Source organism: Gambusia affinis, linkage group LG17, assembly GCF_019740435.1.
Source record: "Gambusia affinis linkage group LG17, SWU_Gaff_1.0, whole genome shotgun sequence".
NCBI lineage: Eukaryota > Metazoa > Chordata > Actinopteri > Cyprinodontiformes > Poeciliidae > Gambusia > Gambusia affinis.
Genome location: NC_057884.1, coordinates 12,481,321 through 12,500,377, shown reverse-complemented (window position 1 = coordinate 12,500,377; position 19,057 = coordinate 12,481,321). Strand labels below are relative to the sequence as shown.

At 37.0% G+C, this 19,057-nt stretch overlaps 1 protein-coding gene across 2 annotated transcripts in view; it reads right to left on the bottom strand.

The window, feature by feature from the left end:
• LOC122819478 (mediator of RNA polymerase II transcription subunit 13-like) overlaps positions 1–19,057 on the bottom strand; it is a 95,241-nt gene that overhangs the window by 63,688 nt on the left and 12,496 nt on the right. For both annotated transcript variants that reach the window (XM_044096235.1, XM_044096234.1), the window contains exon 2: positions 7,900–8,137. In XM_044096235.1, the coding sequence (XP_043952170.1) occupies positions 7,900–8,137 (238 nt within the window). The remainder of the gene's footprint in view (positions 1–7,899; positions 8,138–19,057) is intronic.

Sequence of the window (19,057 nt, the reverse complement as noted above, 5' to 3'; positions counted from 1 at the left end):
TCTGTACATTTCTAGAAACCTATGCAAATATCTGGAAAAATCACCGGCGTACGTCCTCATTTCATATTTGTTATTACCTAAAATGTACATTTCCACAGATTAACCAGATAAGAAGCTAAAAATGCTACATTACAGAAGGCTAAGTGGGTTGTTATTTGGTTCTACTGGACATGTTTTTGGTTAGTGTGATGTGGCGGCTGACTGCAGACAGCTGTGAGTCTGTGACTAAGACCTTATCATAGTTGACTCAGACACATTTTTCAGCTATTTGTCTCAAAGGGGAGGATGGGTTTTATCAAGTGATACTGCTTGTTATAAGCATTTACAAGGTCAAAAAAATCCCCACATATTTCCACTGTCATGTGTCAGAATAAAATAAACTGGATTTGATTAACTCTTTCACCCTTTTATTTGACTTTTCAGTCTGTAAATGTGTTGATTTGTGACAAAATGAAAACTATGTGTGAATAGAGCTGTGGAGGTTCACCTCATACCACTGAAAGTCTTAACTTGAATCAATAATTGATTAAGCCAGCATTTTTTGTAAGTATTTCACAAATACCTGTACATTATTTGCAGAATAATTACAGGTGCACCGATAATCAATCAGACATAAGAATTGGTCAATTTCTCTTGATTAACAGATCAAATCCTGTGTTTATTTTATATCCTATTCAGTTATTGCACTACAGCAAAGAATCCCACCATGTTACTTTGGCATACTTTTCATAAACTTTCATTAGTTCATAAAAATCAAATACAGAAACTAAAGAAACTATCGTTTAAATCAAAGATTTTGCTGGACACTGTTTTTTTTTGTTTTGTTTTTTTTGCATGATAGTCATTGAAATAGACAAATCAAAATAGCTGGAAATTTGAAAGTCTTTATATTGGTCTCTATTAGATCCTTTGGACTCTGTTGGGTGCTCATTTTAACTGTTTTTTTATGTTTTTTCTATGGCAAATTAAAAGCAGATTTGAAAAAGTCTGCAAAAATACTATATTTTTAACTGTGGTCAGTTTCAAAGAACTTTAGTCATGATTCTTCAATAAATTTCTGAAATTAATGAATAACAAAACCTAAAAAAAACATCTTTGATACTATTTTGGCTGGAAATACAAGAAGTGTCTGAAAGAAAAGTTAAAAGTAGTGAATAGAAATCAGTCTACAATTTCATGTTTAAAAACCTTACTGCAGAGCAAGCTTAAATCCAGATCCTGTAAGCAAATTAGTATTGGTGTCTTTTTCCTTCAAAAAGCAGCTAAGGCTTGATTAAAAAGTCCTTCAGATTCTACAGCAGCCATTCACTCCTCACACTGAGCGTAATTTAAGTCTGATACAGAAAGATTTGCTCAGTTCAAGTAAGCTAAAAAAAAACACTAATGTTCATTTGGATGTTTTCTAAATCACATGAAGACTACTCAGTAAAGAGTTCATTCTCATAAATTTGTGTGTAAAAAACCCTCATTATGATGCACAATGCAGACTCTTCTTTTTGTAAGGATTTTTCCTTTGGCAAATTAAAAGCAGATTTGAAAAAGTCCCCAAAAAATACTATACTTTTGAGGACCAACGACAAACCACAAACACCAACGGTACAGAAATGGCAAAAAAAAAAAAGAAAAAATATTTTCTTACTGTGAGCTGACAAAATTGAGCCGAGTTCTCATTTGAGATGAAATTACTAAATTTGTAAATGTGAATGCACATTTACTATTGTAAACTATAATAATGTAAAACTATTTATTTTAGTTTGACTATATCAATAGGATTAGCTTAAGTAAACCCCATATCCCTATACCATTGCTAATAGTCTGTACAATATTTAATGTAATCAGTTCTGATAGACGAAAAAAAGAGATCATTTAATTTGGTTATTTTTACTTTATAAAGACAAAAAATTCTTTTGTTTCTTTCTCCTTTAATTTAAATGAGGGACAGACTGTCTTCTATGCAAAAAGGCTGCACTGCATGACATGTTAATTCATTTGAACTATAATTATTAATCTCCACATGTAAGGCACATTAAGATGGCATGGTTTTACACAACTTGTATTAAACAGAGAAATATTTTACAAAAATTTCTAGGGATACATCACTAGAAGGAAGGACAAACTATTCCTTCAATGACATTCATGCACTCTTTTTTTATTCTGATTTTTTCTTCTTATGAAAATTACTGGCTGCTTTCAGAAGATGGTAAAGATTTCCCACAATTTCCATGTAACAAACAACACTGGTCTTTGAAAATCCAACACTTCCGGCAAAAAATAGAAGTACATGAAAGGGCAAACGACAAAGAGATTTTCTTATTAGCAGAGTCTTAGGAGCAGATCTCTCCGTGTGTGAGCTTTAAGTAACCTTTAGTGCCTTGGTAGTGTTATTTATTACTTTATTGATTGTTAGATTCTATGAAAGCATATCAACATCAGAGGTCTGGCATAAAAACCACTGGCGAGCCGCCATGCATTGCAATGGGTTATTCAAATTATACTACTGGATTAACCTGTGTGTTTTCTGCAATCATTACAGAAACAAGCTAATAAGCATTCAAGATGTCAAGATAATTAAAGTTTTTGTGTGCTAAGTTTTGAAGATACTGTGACGCAGTTCTGTTTGAAGCTGTAAAGAGGTCCAATTATCCTGCAGTGTGACTTTTGTCCAATCATTTATATTATTATTGTTGTTCAGCTCTCTAATGCAAAAATGCAGTGAACAACTTTCACACAATTGTGGTACTAAAGGATAAATACAAATCATTTTATCTTTACCGACACACTGAAATGAGAAGTCTGTTTTTGTTCATGTCATGATGCACAACACTGTTTCTGCATGTGGATGCAAATTTACTAGATGTTTATTGATACCTTTGTTAGACGACTATAAGTCTATCCATTTTCAATGCTAGTTTATGCATGTGTGTCCACAACAGCCTGCTCATTTGCGTGATCGTGTGCGTGCGTGTGTGTGTGCGTGTGTGTGTGTGCATTCATATTTATGTCCCCCTGTCCAAAATATGTCACTTTTTCTCTGGCTGTGCTGGCAACACGTTGATGACTCAGCCCATTCAACACATTAATCCTGTTTCTTCGCAAACTGTACTCAGCCCACGCTGAGTTTTTAATATACTGCATATATTTCAGACCATCTGATTTCAGGAAAGCAAGTCCATGTGAGCTGAACTTGACATCTTAAGGTCTTTCGTTAGGAGCCATTACAGTGCTGTCGTGGCAAGAGCTGAGAAAAAAAAAAAAGTGGTAATACTGGGTCAAAGTTGCACATACTGCCAAATCTATCTCAGAGTCATGATCTCTCTACCTGTGTTGACATTTACACAACTGCATCAAATACGACACATACTAGGTGTCTGCATTAACTTTCGTAGTATCACTTTAGTACAAACAAATACAAAGAAGTTTGAAAATTAACTACTGAAAAATGGGAAGTTAGCAAACCAGACAGAAAACCCAATGAGTTTCTAGTCATGGACACCGGTGATAAAGTTAGAGCAAAGGGAAGTGGCTGAAAGAGTTATCATGCTTTACTGTGTAAACATTACTTTGTTTTATAACTTACCCTAAAAACATCTTTAACAGTCATTATTTCTGCTATTCAATTGGCCTAACAGACCATTTAAAAACTGCTTTCAAAGCCATACCACCACTCAAAAATAATAATATCACACTTTAATTATAGTCTTCAGTAAGAATCCAGAGGTGTTAATGTGAACTTTTTGCACTTACAAAAAAATATCTCACAGACTAATGGATGAATCCTGAAGAAAGAGGACAAATTAATGTTATTGAGCTAGACTGGGCATGATTTTCATGTATAAAAATGTCAATTCACAAGTTTTTAAGGTGATACTTCAGTTAATGGTACAATACTGTAATGTTAATTATAGTACAGTGTTCAGTTTTCTAGTCTTTTTAAGCTCAGGACAGATATCAAGTAGAATTTGTCCTAAATCGATAAATCTGTACCAGGGGAAAGTTGCTTAGAGTTATGTTTGTTTTGATCAGACGTTATAATGTCTCACATTTCATAAGAGTAAACCAGCCCAAGATGGGATCAGAAACATGACAGCAATAGTGTATAATCTGAAAGTTTTAGAAATCAAAATAGAATTAAATGAGGGATCTTAGTATTTGGCTGTCATCCCTTAATCGATGAAAATAATTAGTTCAACTAAAAGATACTAACTGATGCACAATGTTTAGCTTTTGGTTACAAAAGTAGATTGGGACAGAAATGTAACACATGAGTATCAAAGAGTGAAGGAGCAGATTTTTATAGGGTTGTTTTATTCATCTGTGTGCCAAAATTAAATTTATGTTTCTTTAATTACATACAAGTTTAAATCATTAGATTTCCAACGTAAATTGCATTATTTTAGGGCCCGTTGGAGTTATTATACATCTTATTGCCAACAATCCTTTATTTTGTGTAAAATTTCGCAGTCCAATTTTGCACCGTTTTGTAATGAGTGCTAAGCAACATCATGTTGCCATCCATGCAATTAAGCCTTCTAAGAATTTTCCAGACGGACATCAGTCTTCGCCTTTTCACACAGAAATCTGCACTGCTTTAATTTTCATTTATGACTCAAAACATGAAACAGCCTGCTAATTATTCACACAGCGACAGCTGTTGCCGTTCTGTCAAATCTGCATAAATCAGCCAGTCGTTTCTGAATGGAAGAGCGTCTCTGTCGCAGGAATTAACTCACACAATTTGTGAGTGGATATGGCATCGATTAGCAACAACAATCATTAATTTGCTGCAATTGGTTCCTCTAGATATTCGTTCTGAAAACCCCTTTGGTCTTCATAAACAGAAAACATTGAATAGTAGTTGATGTAACCTCTCACAGGAGCTGATGTACATATTATATTATTAAAAGCTCTTTACATCTGTCTAGTCTGAAATTACTTCCAAGATGTACATGAGAGACACATTTTTGAGAGAAACTCAGATTTCTAACACTAAATGAAACAACAGCTGATCATGTAATGCATGGATATTATTAAGACATTCTGCTGCACTTGAAAGACAGCAAGGCACCTTCACAAAACCAGGGGATATCAGATAAAGTAAGAGTAAAAGGAAAAACCTCATGAAGGAGACAAAAACAAAAACTGAAGGAAAGAGAAGCAAATACAGCAAATAGATGTTCAGGTCTGAAGCTTCCTAAGTCTTGATAAAACACTGATATTCCCCATGTTATGACTGATTGTAATTTGGAGAAAATCCAGCATCTTCTTAATTAACAATTACCAAATCCTGTTCACACCCTAAGTGCTATTTAAGGCGAGTTAATGGGAGTTATAAAGAAAAGCCTGTGAGATTTTACAAAATAAACGAAGCAGTCTTGTTATCATTACTGAAAGAAGACAGTGTGTGTCTGCGGGATTGTGCAATTGTGTAGGTGTTTGTGTGTAAGTGAGCACCTGTTATTTTTTCCAAAGCAATCCTCCTAAAGAAACATTTATGCAAATACAAGCACAGCCTGTAGTAGTAACACCTGTTTTTAGTTCAACTTTTCAGATACAGTCAGATTGAGTGTCATGAATCTTCATTCTTCTGATATTTAATATAGAGATGTTTGAAGAAATTAGCTGGTCAGAAACTAAAAAATCCTTTCCTTTTCTGATGCGTGAACATACCATGCTTAAAGGCTGGCAGATTGCATAACACAACTCCTTTTCAACAAGGACTACTGAGAAAAGAAGAGTCAAAGTTAGCTTTTTCGGTATAGGTGGGCTGATTAAAGATGTAACTGTGTGATATAGACATGTTTGGCCATGTCTGTGGTTTATTCAAACTTTGATACAACAAAGTTGCTCTGCTTTATCCTTTGAAAAGTCAAAACAAATGTAAAGGTCCATATTTTATAGCCAGTCAAATTATTATATACAATTTTTACTATTTTAAAATATGAGTCAAAGCCAGTTTTAAAGAGACTATTAGAGAAAATTAATGGGCACTGAAGCTTGAACAACGATAATCATAGTTCTTACAAAAACTGTGAACTCAGCTGCAAAGCTCTGATTGGTGTTATTATTAGTTCAATGTAAAACATAATTCTTTGTATGTGAGCTTACCCTTATAAAGACGTTTCTGCTGCTACTAAATGTGTAATACTGATAAATTTAACTGGAAAAGCTCTATGTAAGCTTAGTTTATCTATAAGTAGTAGATTTGCAGTCGGTGAGCTTTAACAGTAATCATTTCAACAACCAACTTTGTACTTAGTAATATGTACTTTTTAATAACCTAAACATTACAGTAGGTTTTGAAACAACAAAGCTCAAACAATATAAGATTACAATTAATTTCTCCAACAGCAAAAAATTTCCAGAAACCCAGGACATGGGGGGAAAAAAAAGTCCTTCACACCAATGTTCTGATTACGTCTTTATTGTCTGAATGAATAAACAGACAAATAAAATCACACTTTTTGAAAGCAGTGACACAACTGCAGCAGCTCCAAATCAATAGCCATAAAATGTAATAGAATTGTCTCAGTTATTATCAAGTTTACTGGACCTCAAAGAGAGTCATAATCAATATTTTCGGCAGCCATTAGCAGCACGTAAATTGGTGAGGTAATGCTAAAATTTCGCCCTCCTACATACTCGTTTTATGGCTTCAGGTAATGAAGTTTTTGCTCTCAAAATCAAATCGCTACCTCTTCCTCTCGCCACACTGACTCGTTGTGTTATTATGATAGTTAGTAGCCCGTGTGGATCTTTCAAAATCAATAAGGACGACAAAATACATTATTCAGGGAGGCCATTGTGTACCACTGCAGGATGGTGCACTTATTTGTACGTAAGTACAGCTTGATGCAAATATAACTCTCTGCTCCTCATTTGTACAGAGTAAAGGGCTCTCCCTGCAGCAGCAGTTAGAACATTTGGCAAATACTTACTGCAGCCCCTGAGAGGCCTTTTCACATCAAGTCAGCTTATTAGGTAACTGATGCTTCAACCTCTCAAACCAATATACCTGTTTTCCCCTCCTGGCTGTTGTTCTGCAAAACCAAGCCCATTATAATCCCTCTCCTTTCCCCCCCCCGTCTCCCACTGTCTTCCTGTGGCTCGGTCGATATGTTGGACAGCCATACACGTGCACAGGGAGATAATGCAAATGTCTCTATAAATAGGGACAATAATGCTGACAGTAGCACTCTCCAAAGTGAGATATCGCAGTGTAATTTTCACTAACACGCACAGGCACAAATCCAGGTATCTGGTAAACAGTAGCAAGGGGAGAAAAAAAAACCCAACTCCGTCGCTCTGTGCTTCATCACAGCGATACTCCTGAAGCAGCACAAAAATGCTTGAGTTTGCAAACCAAACACATTTCACATTTATGCTATATGAGGCTCAAAAACAGGAGCGCTCCACAGAAAACAGATCAATGTCTCCAGAACATCTTGAACAAACAGCACAGCAACTCCAATCTGCAGCCGACTAAATAACCTGAATATTGACTTTGCTACATGTTAGCCTCTGCGGCTCATGTAGTGTATTATGTTCAGGCACACTTTAATGCTTAGATCCATTTGGCACTCAAGCGGCTCACATCCCTGGCATGCACCTCCATATTATATTTTTTTGCAGCCAGTTTTTCATAAAACCCTTCTAAAACCACAATATAGCTGTATCCCATGCAATATTTCCCCAGTCTATACAAGTAAGCGCAGCATCATAAAGAGCAGCCATCAAATTATGTCTCATGTACAAGCTTCTAACTCAAACTTTGAGAGCACAATAGAAGCTGAGGTAAAAACCGATGGGATGAAAAAATAATTGAGACGGATAGAGCAGAGCTGAGAGCCTCATCCTTCATCTCTGTCACACTTTTTTCTTTCCCATCCCTTGCTTTCTCACCTTTCAGCTCATGATGAATGACATCAGAGAAGTCGGGCTCCTCGCCCCACCAGAAGATCCACAACTCCCTGGCATCGGGCTTGATCTTGCGTCGCCACACACACAGCAGGTTGGCCTGCACGCAGTGCATGAAGCTGCGCAGAACCGGGTCATCCTGGGCCGGGGCTGAGATCACGGGCCCGTACTCTCCGCCGCTGCAGAAGCTGTAGCGGCGCCATTTGATGCCCGTCAGCTCCGCCTGGAAGAGGAGAGTAATGATTAAAGCATTTCTGCAGTGAATGTTTAGCTATTCAATAAGCTAAAAAATTTGCACTTGTTAGGCAATGTTATCTCTACAGTCTGTTCAGAATAATTTTTGCTTGTAGCTGTGCGCTTGTGTGTGGTGTTGCTATTGTAAACAGAAAGATGCCCCAAGTCAGCTTGAGCACAGTTACCAGACACACAGAACAATAAAGCCTGATATAAGACATCTTGCTTTAAGTCAAACTTATTTTTCCAACAAGTAGTGAGTGGAATGGTAAGAAAAAAATATTTTAAAATATAAAACTTTTACACAACGATATCCCTCTGAGTTTTAACACTAAATGTTTATCGGTGATCAAAATATGTAGGCCATGGTGCAATGAGGTTATAAACAATAAAATGTCAGACGTCACAGACAAGTATACAAAGAAGCTGAAGTTTTCAGCATCACTCCAACTGGTTGTCATGGAGAACATGACGTCACTGGTGCTGACAAGAGATAAAGCAGAGTTATGACACATGCTGTGCATGGATGTTGCTGAAAGAGCATACTCCAGCACTTCTCTAAACTATAAGACTACATGGGTGAAAGTGACTAGAGAGCAGCAAGCGCTGCAAGAAAAATGGGACTTTCGTCAGGATGCGGCCATCTATATTGCCATGGAAGTTCAGGGAACCAGCTGTTCCCATCAATCAGCCAGTGAAACGATTTTCTGCAGGTTTTCATCAATTGGGAAAAACACACCGGCCAGTGTGTACTGTTAGGTAGAAAGTAAATAAAGCTTAATTTCTATGTCACTGATGTGTGTTGCACTTTAAAGGCTCTAAATAAGACACCAGCGTCATATTATTAGCAATTATTACACTTATAATACTGGACAACACAGCTGGGCACGTCTCACTGTCACAGACCTTCCATATCAGCAATATAAACATTCTGTAGGGCAAAACTGATCAATCGATTTTATATATATATATATATATATATATATATATATATATATATTTATATATAAAATCGATATATACAATCGATTTTATATATATATATATATATATATATATATATATATATATATATATATATATATATATATATATATATATATATATATATATAATCGATTTTATATATATATATATATATATAAAATCGATTGATCAGTTTTATATAGATAGATAGATAGATAGATAGATAGATAGATAGATAGATAGATAGATAGATAGATAGATAGATAGATAGATAGATAGATAGATAGATAGATAGATAGATAGATAGATAGATAGATAGATAGATAGATAGATAGATAGATAGATAGATAGATAGATAGATAGATAGATAGATAGATAGATAGATAGATAGATAGATAGATAGATAGATAGATAGATAGATAGATAGATAGATAGATAGATAGATAGATAGATAGATAGATAGATAGATATACATCTATATCTACCTATCTATATATAGAGAGAGAGAGAGATAGGAGAAAAGGAACATTAGCCATCTAGTTATTGTTTATCAGATGCTTAAGAGGGAAGTTTTATTATTGTATGTAATTACTCCATAAAATGTAGCAGGAAACTGAAACTGAGCCAGATGCTGTCATGCGTAGATACACTTGTAATGAACATTCCTCCGTTGTGTTTGTGTATGCTTCCTAAGGGGCAGGATAACAGTTTCTAAGCATGCTGTGAAGATCTTTAGAGATGTGGACTCCAGAAAGAGACATATCCAGAAAGAGACATAAACACACATATCTAACATCAGGACAGTCCTGAGACACAGCTGCTGCAAATACAAAATTTACTGCTATGTAGCTTCACTTGGCTACATAGCAGTGAAGAGAAGTATTAGGGAATTTTGGGAAGGATTTCTGGACGTATCATAACACATATCATACATATTTGGAATGACCAACCCTAAGCACTAGGCATTCCTGGAAGTTCTTGAAAAATATCTAATAATTTAAAGATTGTTGTGGCTATGCAATTCTTTCTGTGAGAATAAGCCAGCTACCTCACACAGCACTGGGGTTAGGGTTAGACACTCCTAATACTTCCTTAAATGTCTCTTAGTTTCCAAGAGCTGCCACTTTCTGGAGAAAAGTTTTATTGTAGTGTCTTGTTGGTAGCATCATGATAAGGGTCTTATTCAACACAGAAAAATTTGTGGACCTTGCATTGAAAACCATTAATGAATACCAGGAAAGCAACCAACTGAGGAGAGATCTATCAAGTTCTCACAAGAAAAGCTGTCAAATGTTTAACCAGAATTTTGCAAGAACCTGGTTGATGGCCACAAATGCCTTGAGGTTTCTCTGCAATTTGCTAAGTGACATGACACCAAATATTAGAGAGTGGTGTTTGTGTTTATTTGAGCATGTATGTATAAATTTGACAATGTGTGGATTAGAGGAAATCCACAGAAACCTCAGCTGTGTGCAATATGTATTACTGATAATCATTCCCCCCTGGAAAAGGAATCAGTCAGAGGTTTGTAAAAGTCAAAATTTCACATAAAATATTAGCCTTGATGAGCATATGCAAACTTGTAACTTGGATCCATTACTGGTAAAAGCAACACAAACAGTAACTAGATAGTATGTTCTACTTGTTTCATCCTCCCTCATGAGTCAACATGCTGGTTCTTCAGCTTGACTTCACTCAGCTGTTCCCCTCATATCCGTTTTTATGCCTTACTGTCTCTCTCCTCCTCTCTCTCTGCAGCGATTACACTATTTAGTCTTCCTCAAGTGAAGCGATGCCGTGTGCGAGGTTCAAACAGCTTATCAGTGAGACACTGACTGATCTTAAACATTTTCACAAGCCTTGTAGTCATGTAAACAGGAAGAGGGCAAAAGCCGACAGCAACTGTGGAATTATTGATGAAACAAGCTCTGTCTGATCAGCATTTTTATCTGAAAGCACAATATGTAAAAAAATTAAAATAAATCAGATAATGGATTTACAACACACTTGGTCTTGTAAACCTTTGAAAAATCTGTTGGTTTTTTATACAAAAAAATAAAAAACATAAATCACTGAAAATTTATATATATATATAATGTGACAATTAAGATGTACAGTTCTACTAAAAATGAAACATTCGTGAAAAACAACGGAATAAAAAACCTGAAGTGGCCGGGTTGCATTTGCACACTCATAAACTTATCAGCATCCCACATCTAGACTTAGCAACATTTGCACTTGCTGACTGGCAAACGTTGTCTGAATACCTCAGATTGTAAGGACATCTCTTGTCAACAGCCTTCTGCAAGTGACATCACAGGTTTCTGGTAAAAATTTAGAACCAAACTAAATGCCTATAGGTCATTCCTAGACAATAATTGTCCTCTCACAAAGTTCATCTTTGATTTGGGTTATGCTGTGTGGATTTATAGCTAAAATCTGAAGGTTTGAAGCAAAAACTGAAATTATGAACTGTTCATAATTTCATCACTTCACTTAAGAAGTCCTATTTCTTTTGAAGAAACCTAACCCTATCTGGAAAACGAAGAATTCAAATTTATCAGAAAAATCTTATATGGATTTAATGCCGTTGAAGTAGATGTCTTGCTAAAAATGTATTTTTTTCTGTTTCATCAGAAACAGATGCCTACTCCATTTTTAATTTTTTTTTCCATGAAAACACTCTTGATCCTTCTGTGCTTTGGAAACTTTTTACTATGTTTGTTTGTGTCTTTGTGTGTGCAACTGTGCATGAATGAGTGCAGTTCACAAAAGGCATTGCAGAACAGGAAAGAGATTTGGCATGCCGGGGAGAAGTGGAGGGGCCGGGGTCTCTCAACACTTTGCACTGCCCTCCTCTTCTCCCCTGTGTCCACCCAGCTGTGAGGATCGTGTTTGGCACACTAGCCTGGGCACCGAGCCATCCGACGACAACTGAGAACAGAAAAATACTGACCCATTTTCACACTAGGACAGGTAGAAAGAGGCACCTCAAAGGAAAACAAAGCCTAGAGAGTGTTTGAGTGGATGAAGAAAAGCCCGCGACTCAGGTTTGATGATTGTAGAGGAAGGCACTAAGCATGATTATGTCAATTTAAGTGCAAAAAAAAATAAAGAAATCTGCATAAAACACAGATCTAACCTTCAATGGAGCATCCTAAAGGTGAGCACACACTAAGCTGTTAGCATGACCCCTATGAGCATCCAAACAGTAGAGTGCACCCATAATTACAAGGATGTCCCTCCTGTAATGACAGCATGTGTAATGAAAGACATAAACATTGGCGCTGTGATAAGCCAAGCACTAAAATTAGCCATGACAAGGTCAAGGATGCTGTTTGTCCCAAAGCAAAGAGAAAGACATCTGCTTGCACTGCCTCGTCACTCCCAGTCAATGTCAAAAGTTCCTCCAGTGTTTGGCGCAGCTGTCTGCCAACCACTGAATGCTAAGGCAAAGACGGAGGCTGGGGGGGCAAGCAAGACATCAGGAAATATATTCACAGCTAAGGCACACCAGTTGTGTTAAAAAGCAAAACAAGCTCTCCTTCGAACTCATTGATAAATGAGCCTCTCCAGACATGTAAGACAGAAAATTACTCATCTCGGAAACATTTTTTTTCCCCCCTCTCTCTCCTGCGAAACGCGAAGAGATGAGAGAGGAGCTGTACTCATTTCAGCTAGATTCCAACATCAGTCGGATGATGATAAGATATTTTAGAAGGGTAATAAATATTATATTTCAATCTTCTTCCTCTCTTTAAGAGAATCCATGAATAGGCAAATATGCTTAATTAATACTATTTCACTAAAACTGCCTAAGCTGGGTACCAGATCATGATAAGTGTGCAAACTGGTTGAAACATCTCAAGATACATCTCTCAAAATCTATATGATGCATGTTTTATGATCATAGTGAAACATTCCCCTTTCATGACACGAATGTAAAATGAGCCTCATCCATTATTCCTTACTGTCAAATAACAATGTGAAACACTTTTTTTTCTTTTCATTTTTCTAGTGTAGCAAAAAAAACAAAAAAAAAGGACTCGCTGTTAGCAGCTTATAAGATCATTTATATTTCCTGGTTTAATCAGTGGCCAAAGGCTGTGCAAACACAGGTGCTGTGTATTTATTGGCCATGTGGAAAACGCTGTCCTAACACCCCGCTGAACTCCTCTGAATAATTAGCAGGGGCATGGTTGCAGGAAAGGGAAAAGAGCTGCAGTTACATGCTTGCAGGCAGCATCCAGACACGGTAACGCCGATGCTGCACGCCCACATCCCGCTGAGCAGCTATGAGAATGAGCAGAACAGAAGTGCTTGAAAACACTTCTGTGTTTGGGAAGCAGAGTGGTTTTCCACCTGATGTACAGTCATGCATCAGAGAACAAAACTGAGATCCACCTGCTGATCTGTTAATTTATTGCCTCTCGCAAAGGTGTTCAGGAATTTGACTTTTCATAATATTTTTGCTGTTATGAAACACAAAGAATTGCATAATTTGGTTATAAAAATATATCCCACAGTTTGAACATCTTACATTAAATGTGATGCTCACTGTCATCCAAAAAAAAGAAGAGGTAAAATCACAAAAATGAGAAAAAAAGATTTCTCATTTTTCACAAGTGGACAAAGCACACTTGTGAAAGAAAGCTGTCTATTGACCATTGGCCTTAAAAAATCCACCCTACACATCTCTCTGAACACACCGTCCCTCCAGTGAAACACAGTGGAAGCAACATCATGCTGTGGGTGTTGATTTTCTTTCAAAGGAGATGGATGGAGCTACAAACAAGGCAATTTTGAAAGAAAATCTTTCAGACAGCGCAACAGCCTTGAGAGAGGACCAGAAGTTCATCTCTCACCAGTAAAAAAAACTCCAGCCAAAGTTACAATGGAATGTTTTGGATCCATTTATATCAAAGTCCACACCAAAGTAAAATCCAGAATTGGTGGCAAGACCTAAAAATTACTTTTAAAAGATGCTTTCCATCCAATCTAACTGACATTTTTTCCAATCTGCAAAAATCTGCTCCAGTTCAAACTCTGGATGTGCAAAGCTAGTAAAGAAATTCCCCAAAGGACTTACATGGTTCTTCAAAGCACTGACTGAACATCACACATTTATTATTCGTACTGCTCCTTTCAGTTCAAACTTTTGCACTTCTTTTTTGTTGGTCTGTCACATAAAATTCAAATAAAACACATTAAAGTTTGTTGTGGTGACATGAAGAATGTGAAAAGTTTTAGGGGTATTTCTAAAGCATGATCGCTGCGTGTTTACAAGATTGTGTGTGCAGAAATATACATCAGTGTCAAAATCATCTGATAACAGACTGCCAGTTCTCATATTTATTTTGAAACCATTATCACTTGTAACACATAGCAGAAAATCTGTCAGGACTGTAAATTCATCTGACAGAATCTACTTAAAAAACAGATGCAGAGCATTTGCAATACCAGTTAAAATATATTAAATGGAAACAAGCTTTAATTTATCCAACAAGGGGTAATCAAAACAATGTGGAAACAAATTAAAGCGGGTTATTTGCAATATTTCAGGCAAATGCTACTAAATTGAAAAGGCATTACATCATAAAGGTTGATATGAGAAGAAATAACTTGGAAAAGAAGTCCTCTGTTTGGAGTCAGTTTATTTTTGATTTGCTGCATGTTCCTCATGATCATACCTCAGTCTCTGCTGCATTTCACTGTGCAAGAAGTCAAAGATCCTTCTCTGCTTCTTAAAAAAGCAGTGGCATAAAAAGGAAAAGACAAATAAGATGGTGGATTTTGTTTCTCTGTCAATAAAACCTGAGCTGCTTTAAGCCCCGTGTTCGGCAGGTCCGCCAGTTCAATCTCTGACTGAGTACCAAACCAAAAACAAGAGCTTTTTCCTTCAATTGCCAATACGGACTGGAGCTTTGACCTTACCCTCACCTCTATTATCTTCCTCGTCTTCACTCTCACTCTCATCTCTCAGCACTCTCTCGCTGTCACAGATGCCTATTGAATACGAGAAGAATTTTCTGCTCTCTTTTTTTTGCCTTTTTCTAGTCCTCTTTCTGTCTTTTTTCAGAGTAAACACTGAAGAAAATATTAATATTTTTAGACTAAGAAAGAGCAAGTACTACCTCTACACCATTCAAAGAAAATTCCAACAAATGACAACATTTCTATCTTTATGCACTACATTTGTTTTACAAATAGTTCATCAAACCTCTGACACCACCGTGAGTTCAGGATGTATCATCATTTCTATCCCAACTGTGCTTAGATCTCAAGGTTCTTGTATCCTGCCTAAAATCAAAAGCTGTTCATGTGTGGCATATTTTCCTCACACAGAAACTGGTTATGAACATGAGGAAATAATCCAACTAGTGATTAAAATTTTTGTTGTTCCAATAATCTTGAAATGAGAAGGAAATCCTCCTGTAGACACCAAAGACAGAAAGGCTGAGAGAAAAGAATCTGTGAAATGCACCTTTCAAGAATGAGGATGAAAATATTTCAGCTCGTCTTGTTTTGTCTTTCAAAAATCTTTGCCACTTGAATTGAGGTTTTGAACAATTCAAGATAACAGCGTACAGTAAATGTGAAGTGCTTCCTGAAAGCTATTAAGAATACTTCGGTGTCCCTGACTTCATTTTAAAGTCCCTATGAGTTGCTGTTAATGCATTTGTTCATTCATCATTCTCACAGTTTACCTTCATAAGGAGGAAGCAGGAGACTGATCCAGCTGGTGTCAGGCGAAACGAGGAAAATAACCTGGGAAGCTCACTGGTGTAACACACAGGCACATGAGATAACCCACCAATTACAATCAAACTCTCTCATAAACTCTATATAAAATCAGTAAGTCACTAAACATGGATGTGTTTAAAATATTAAAACCCTTAACTCTACACAGAAAGGATTGCACAGACAAGATTTGAAGTGGCAATCCTCCTCCTGTCAGAGAATTGTTTAAGATGAACTGAAATGTGAACTCTTTACTATGCATGAGGAAAAAGTCAAGAAAATATGTGTTAGCTTTGCTTGTGCGCTCCTTAAGGCCTACACCTCCATGTTCATAAATCCGAGGTGCTTGAATCTCATCGACAAGCACACTCTCTTACTCATAGCCTTGTTGGCTTAGCTGAACCACAGTGTTCCACTTAGGGAAATGCAGTTTGGACAATGTCCTTATAAGGAGCGATGATGTGTTGATTTGCACTTTTATTACTCATAGAAGAACTGAAAAAAAAAGCAAACAAGGTAAGTGATTTCTCACAAAGATGTCGATGCAGAATCCTTGTTTTTGTGGTTCCTGAGAGATAAATCATCTAAATGGGGATCTCCCCATACTCTACTTTTCAGAAACAATCTTCGTAATCGTTTTTTTTCCACTCGCGACAGAGCTCACCAGTATCTTTAGCTGCTTTGTTTGTCACTTCCTTTTAAATGGTACTCTTATTGTAACTCTCAATAAGAAGTCACAATCAAGTGGTGAATAAGGTAAACGAGGTATACAGTAGACCATCTACTCATGGTTCAAATTTGTGAATTCATCTATTTAAGTATTTTTCAAAAATCCACATATTCACAGATTTTGTTCAAAGAAAATATTCAAAACTTTGGAAAGAAAATGCAGTGTGGGTAGTTTGAATAACTAGGCCCAATGCTACAAGACCTGCTACTGGCTGGCATTTGCAAAACAGTCAATCCAGAAGCATGATTTATTTTTATTTGGGCTGATAAAAATGAAAATAAGAAAGACCACCGATATTAGTAATGTTTTAACAACTCTAGTTGCATGGAGAGGAGAGTACTTTGCCTAGTGTTGTCCACACATTGAAATTATGCACTAGTAGTGGCATGAACAACATATGTAAACAGATGAAGTTTTACAGAAACTCAGCTTCTTAATACAGAAAATAGAAGTGATATGTGCCATTAAAGCTAATGGCTAATGGTGACTGCAGTGTGTTCATAAGCTAAACTTATCACAAATCCCGCAGTTTGGAAAAATCTCTGGTCACAAAAAGCCAGTCGGAAACAATTTTCCTATAATAGTAAGTTCTCTCTCTGCCACAAGCACAGCTGTAGCAAACCAACAATCCTAAGCTTGTGCAAAGTGCTGACACCAGGCAGCGCGTACACGAATGTGAACTACAGAGCTAAGACCCTCCTTCTGTCTCTGATTGGTTGCTTCTGACCATTCTGTGTATTTCTGCAGATAGCAGTAGGAATAGTGACAGTTTTGAGAAATATGTTTAAAAAAAAACAACATATTTTTAGAAAAGTTACATACTGCAGCTTTAAGAGCACTGTCTTCTTTAAGCAACCAACTGCAGGCTAGCTACCTGAACAGATATCCTGACTAATTAACCACTTAATATCAGCTAGTTATGCTTATGTTACTCTTTAGAGTAACATCTTATTGATGTGTAACACTCTGCCCAGTCAGTCATAAAAAGCAGAAGCATAAAGAGTTTCTTCAATTTGATTGTGCTAAATATTTTGGTTTCAATTTTTGGTGTTATATTGTGAAACTATTATTTCTCATGATTATCACGCTTACTGTGAGAATGTCAAGCCAGCCCAGCCCCCACGTGATTCTGCTGTTTGAGCTTTTTTACTGCCACAATTCAACATCAAGTGCAGCCTATGTGACTGATCTTACATCTGAGTGAGTTTGTGGTTAATACGGCATCCCAGCAGATGTGCTACTTCTAACAACATGAGAGCCTCATCCTAACAAAGAAGCCACTTTAGGCTATTGAGAGGGAGACTATATCAGCAGTTTTACATACTGTGGCACATGCAACACACTTAATATCAAAGGCATCCCTTCCTCATCCACGTTGAATCTGTTTAGATGCTTGAGAAACTGCTCATATCTAGGGGAAGACAAGATCCGTTAAAATAATTTCAGAGACAAGTTTATTTTTTCTAAGTGATATTGTGTAATTAAAATTGCTTAGACTTCAAAGTTTGTTTGCTTTACCAATACCTGATATGTGTGGGTTACATTTAGTTCACTGTTCCTCATTCTAGCAATGCCGCGACTCAAGACACCTACTTGCAATTTTATCTTATTGATGTGCGCCAGACTGTTTGCTCTTCCTTCAAATAAAGTAATCAACAAGCGCGGCGCTGGGTTGGTTTTAATGTGAAAGAGACTACAGACAGACAGCACATTATCTGCACAATCTCAGCTTCAGATGTTTTGCTTGCGGTGTCAGATCAGATAGTTGTCAATGCAAAATAAAAAAATAAAAAAACAACAAAAAAACAATTAAGCTCTGCATGAAATCGCATTGCATTTTGTTTGTGCAGCAAATATATCCAGTTGACGCTCGTCCTTTATTAGAGTCTGCTAATTTGTGTTAAAAATAATTTTTTCTTTAAGACAAAGACAAACGAGATTGTCTGAAGCAAAGTCTTCGCAACTAGCACTGAGAAGTCACCAATTAGAACAGCCAGTGGCAGAAATAAGACCACGCATCGACTCCCTCCCTCCCCTTCATCAATTAACCCGATGAAATCAAATTAACCCACAAGAAGCCGTACTCCCCTATGGCATTTTGCAACACAAATCAAGAGCAACGCACATTATCACACACAGGAGGCAGGAACAAAAGTGATGAAAAGCACAATGTGTGTGAAAAAGGAGGTTTCTGTGTGGTTGCTGTGGACGCCAAACAGATGCCTTCCCTCTACCTTCTGCCACCATGTCCCCCACAAAAACAAGGGCCTGTCATTTGATCTGTGCTCTGCTGTAGCATCCTGCTCTGGGAGGTGAGCAAGCCAAGCGACCTAATTAGAGCGAGCGAGGGTCCCAGGGGCTGAGTGACGGATAGACCTGCCAATCACGCGGCAGAAAGCCCTTCGCCGAGCCACGACTTCTCTCACCTGACACAAAGAGAAGCAGGCAGCAGGGGGAACAGCGGCGGAGGAA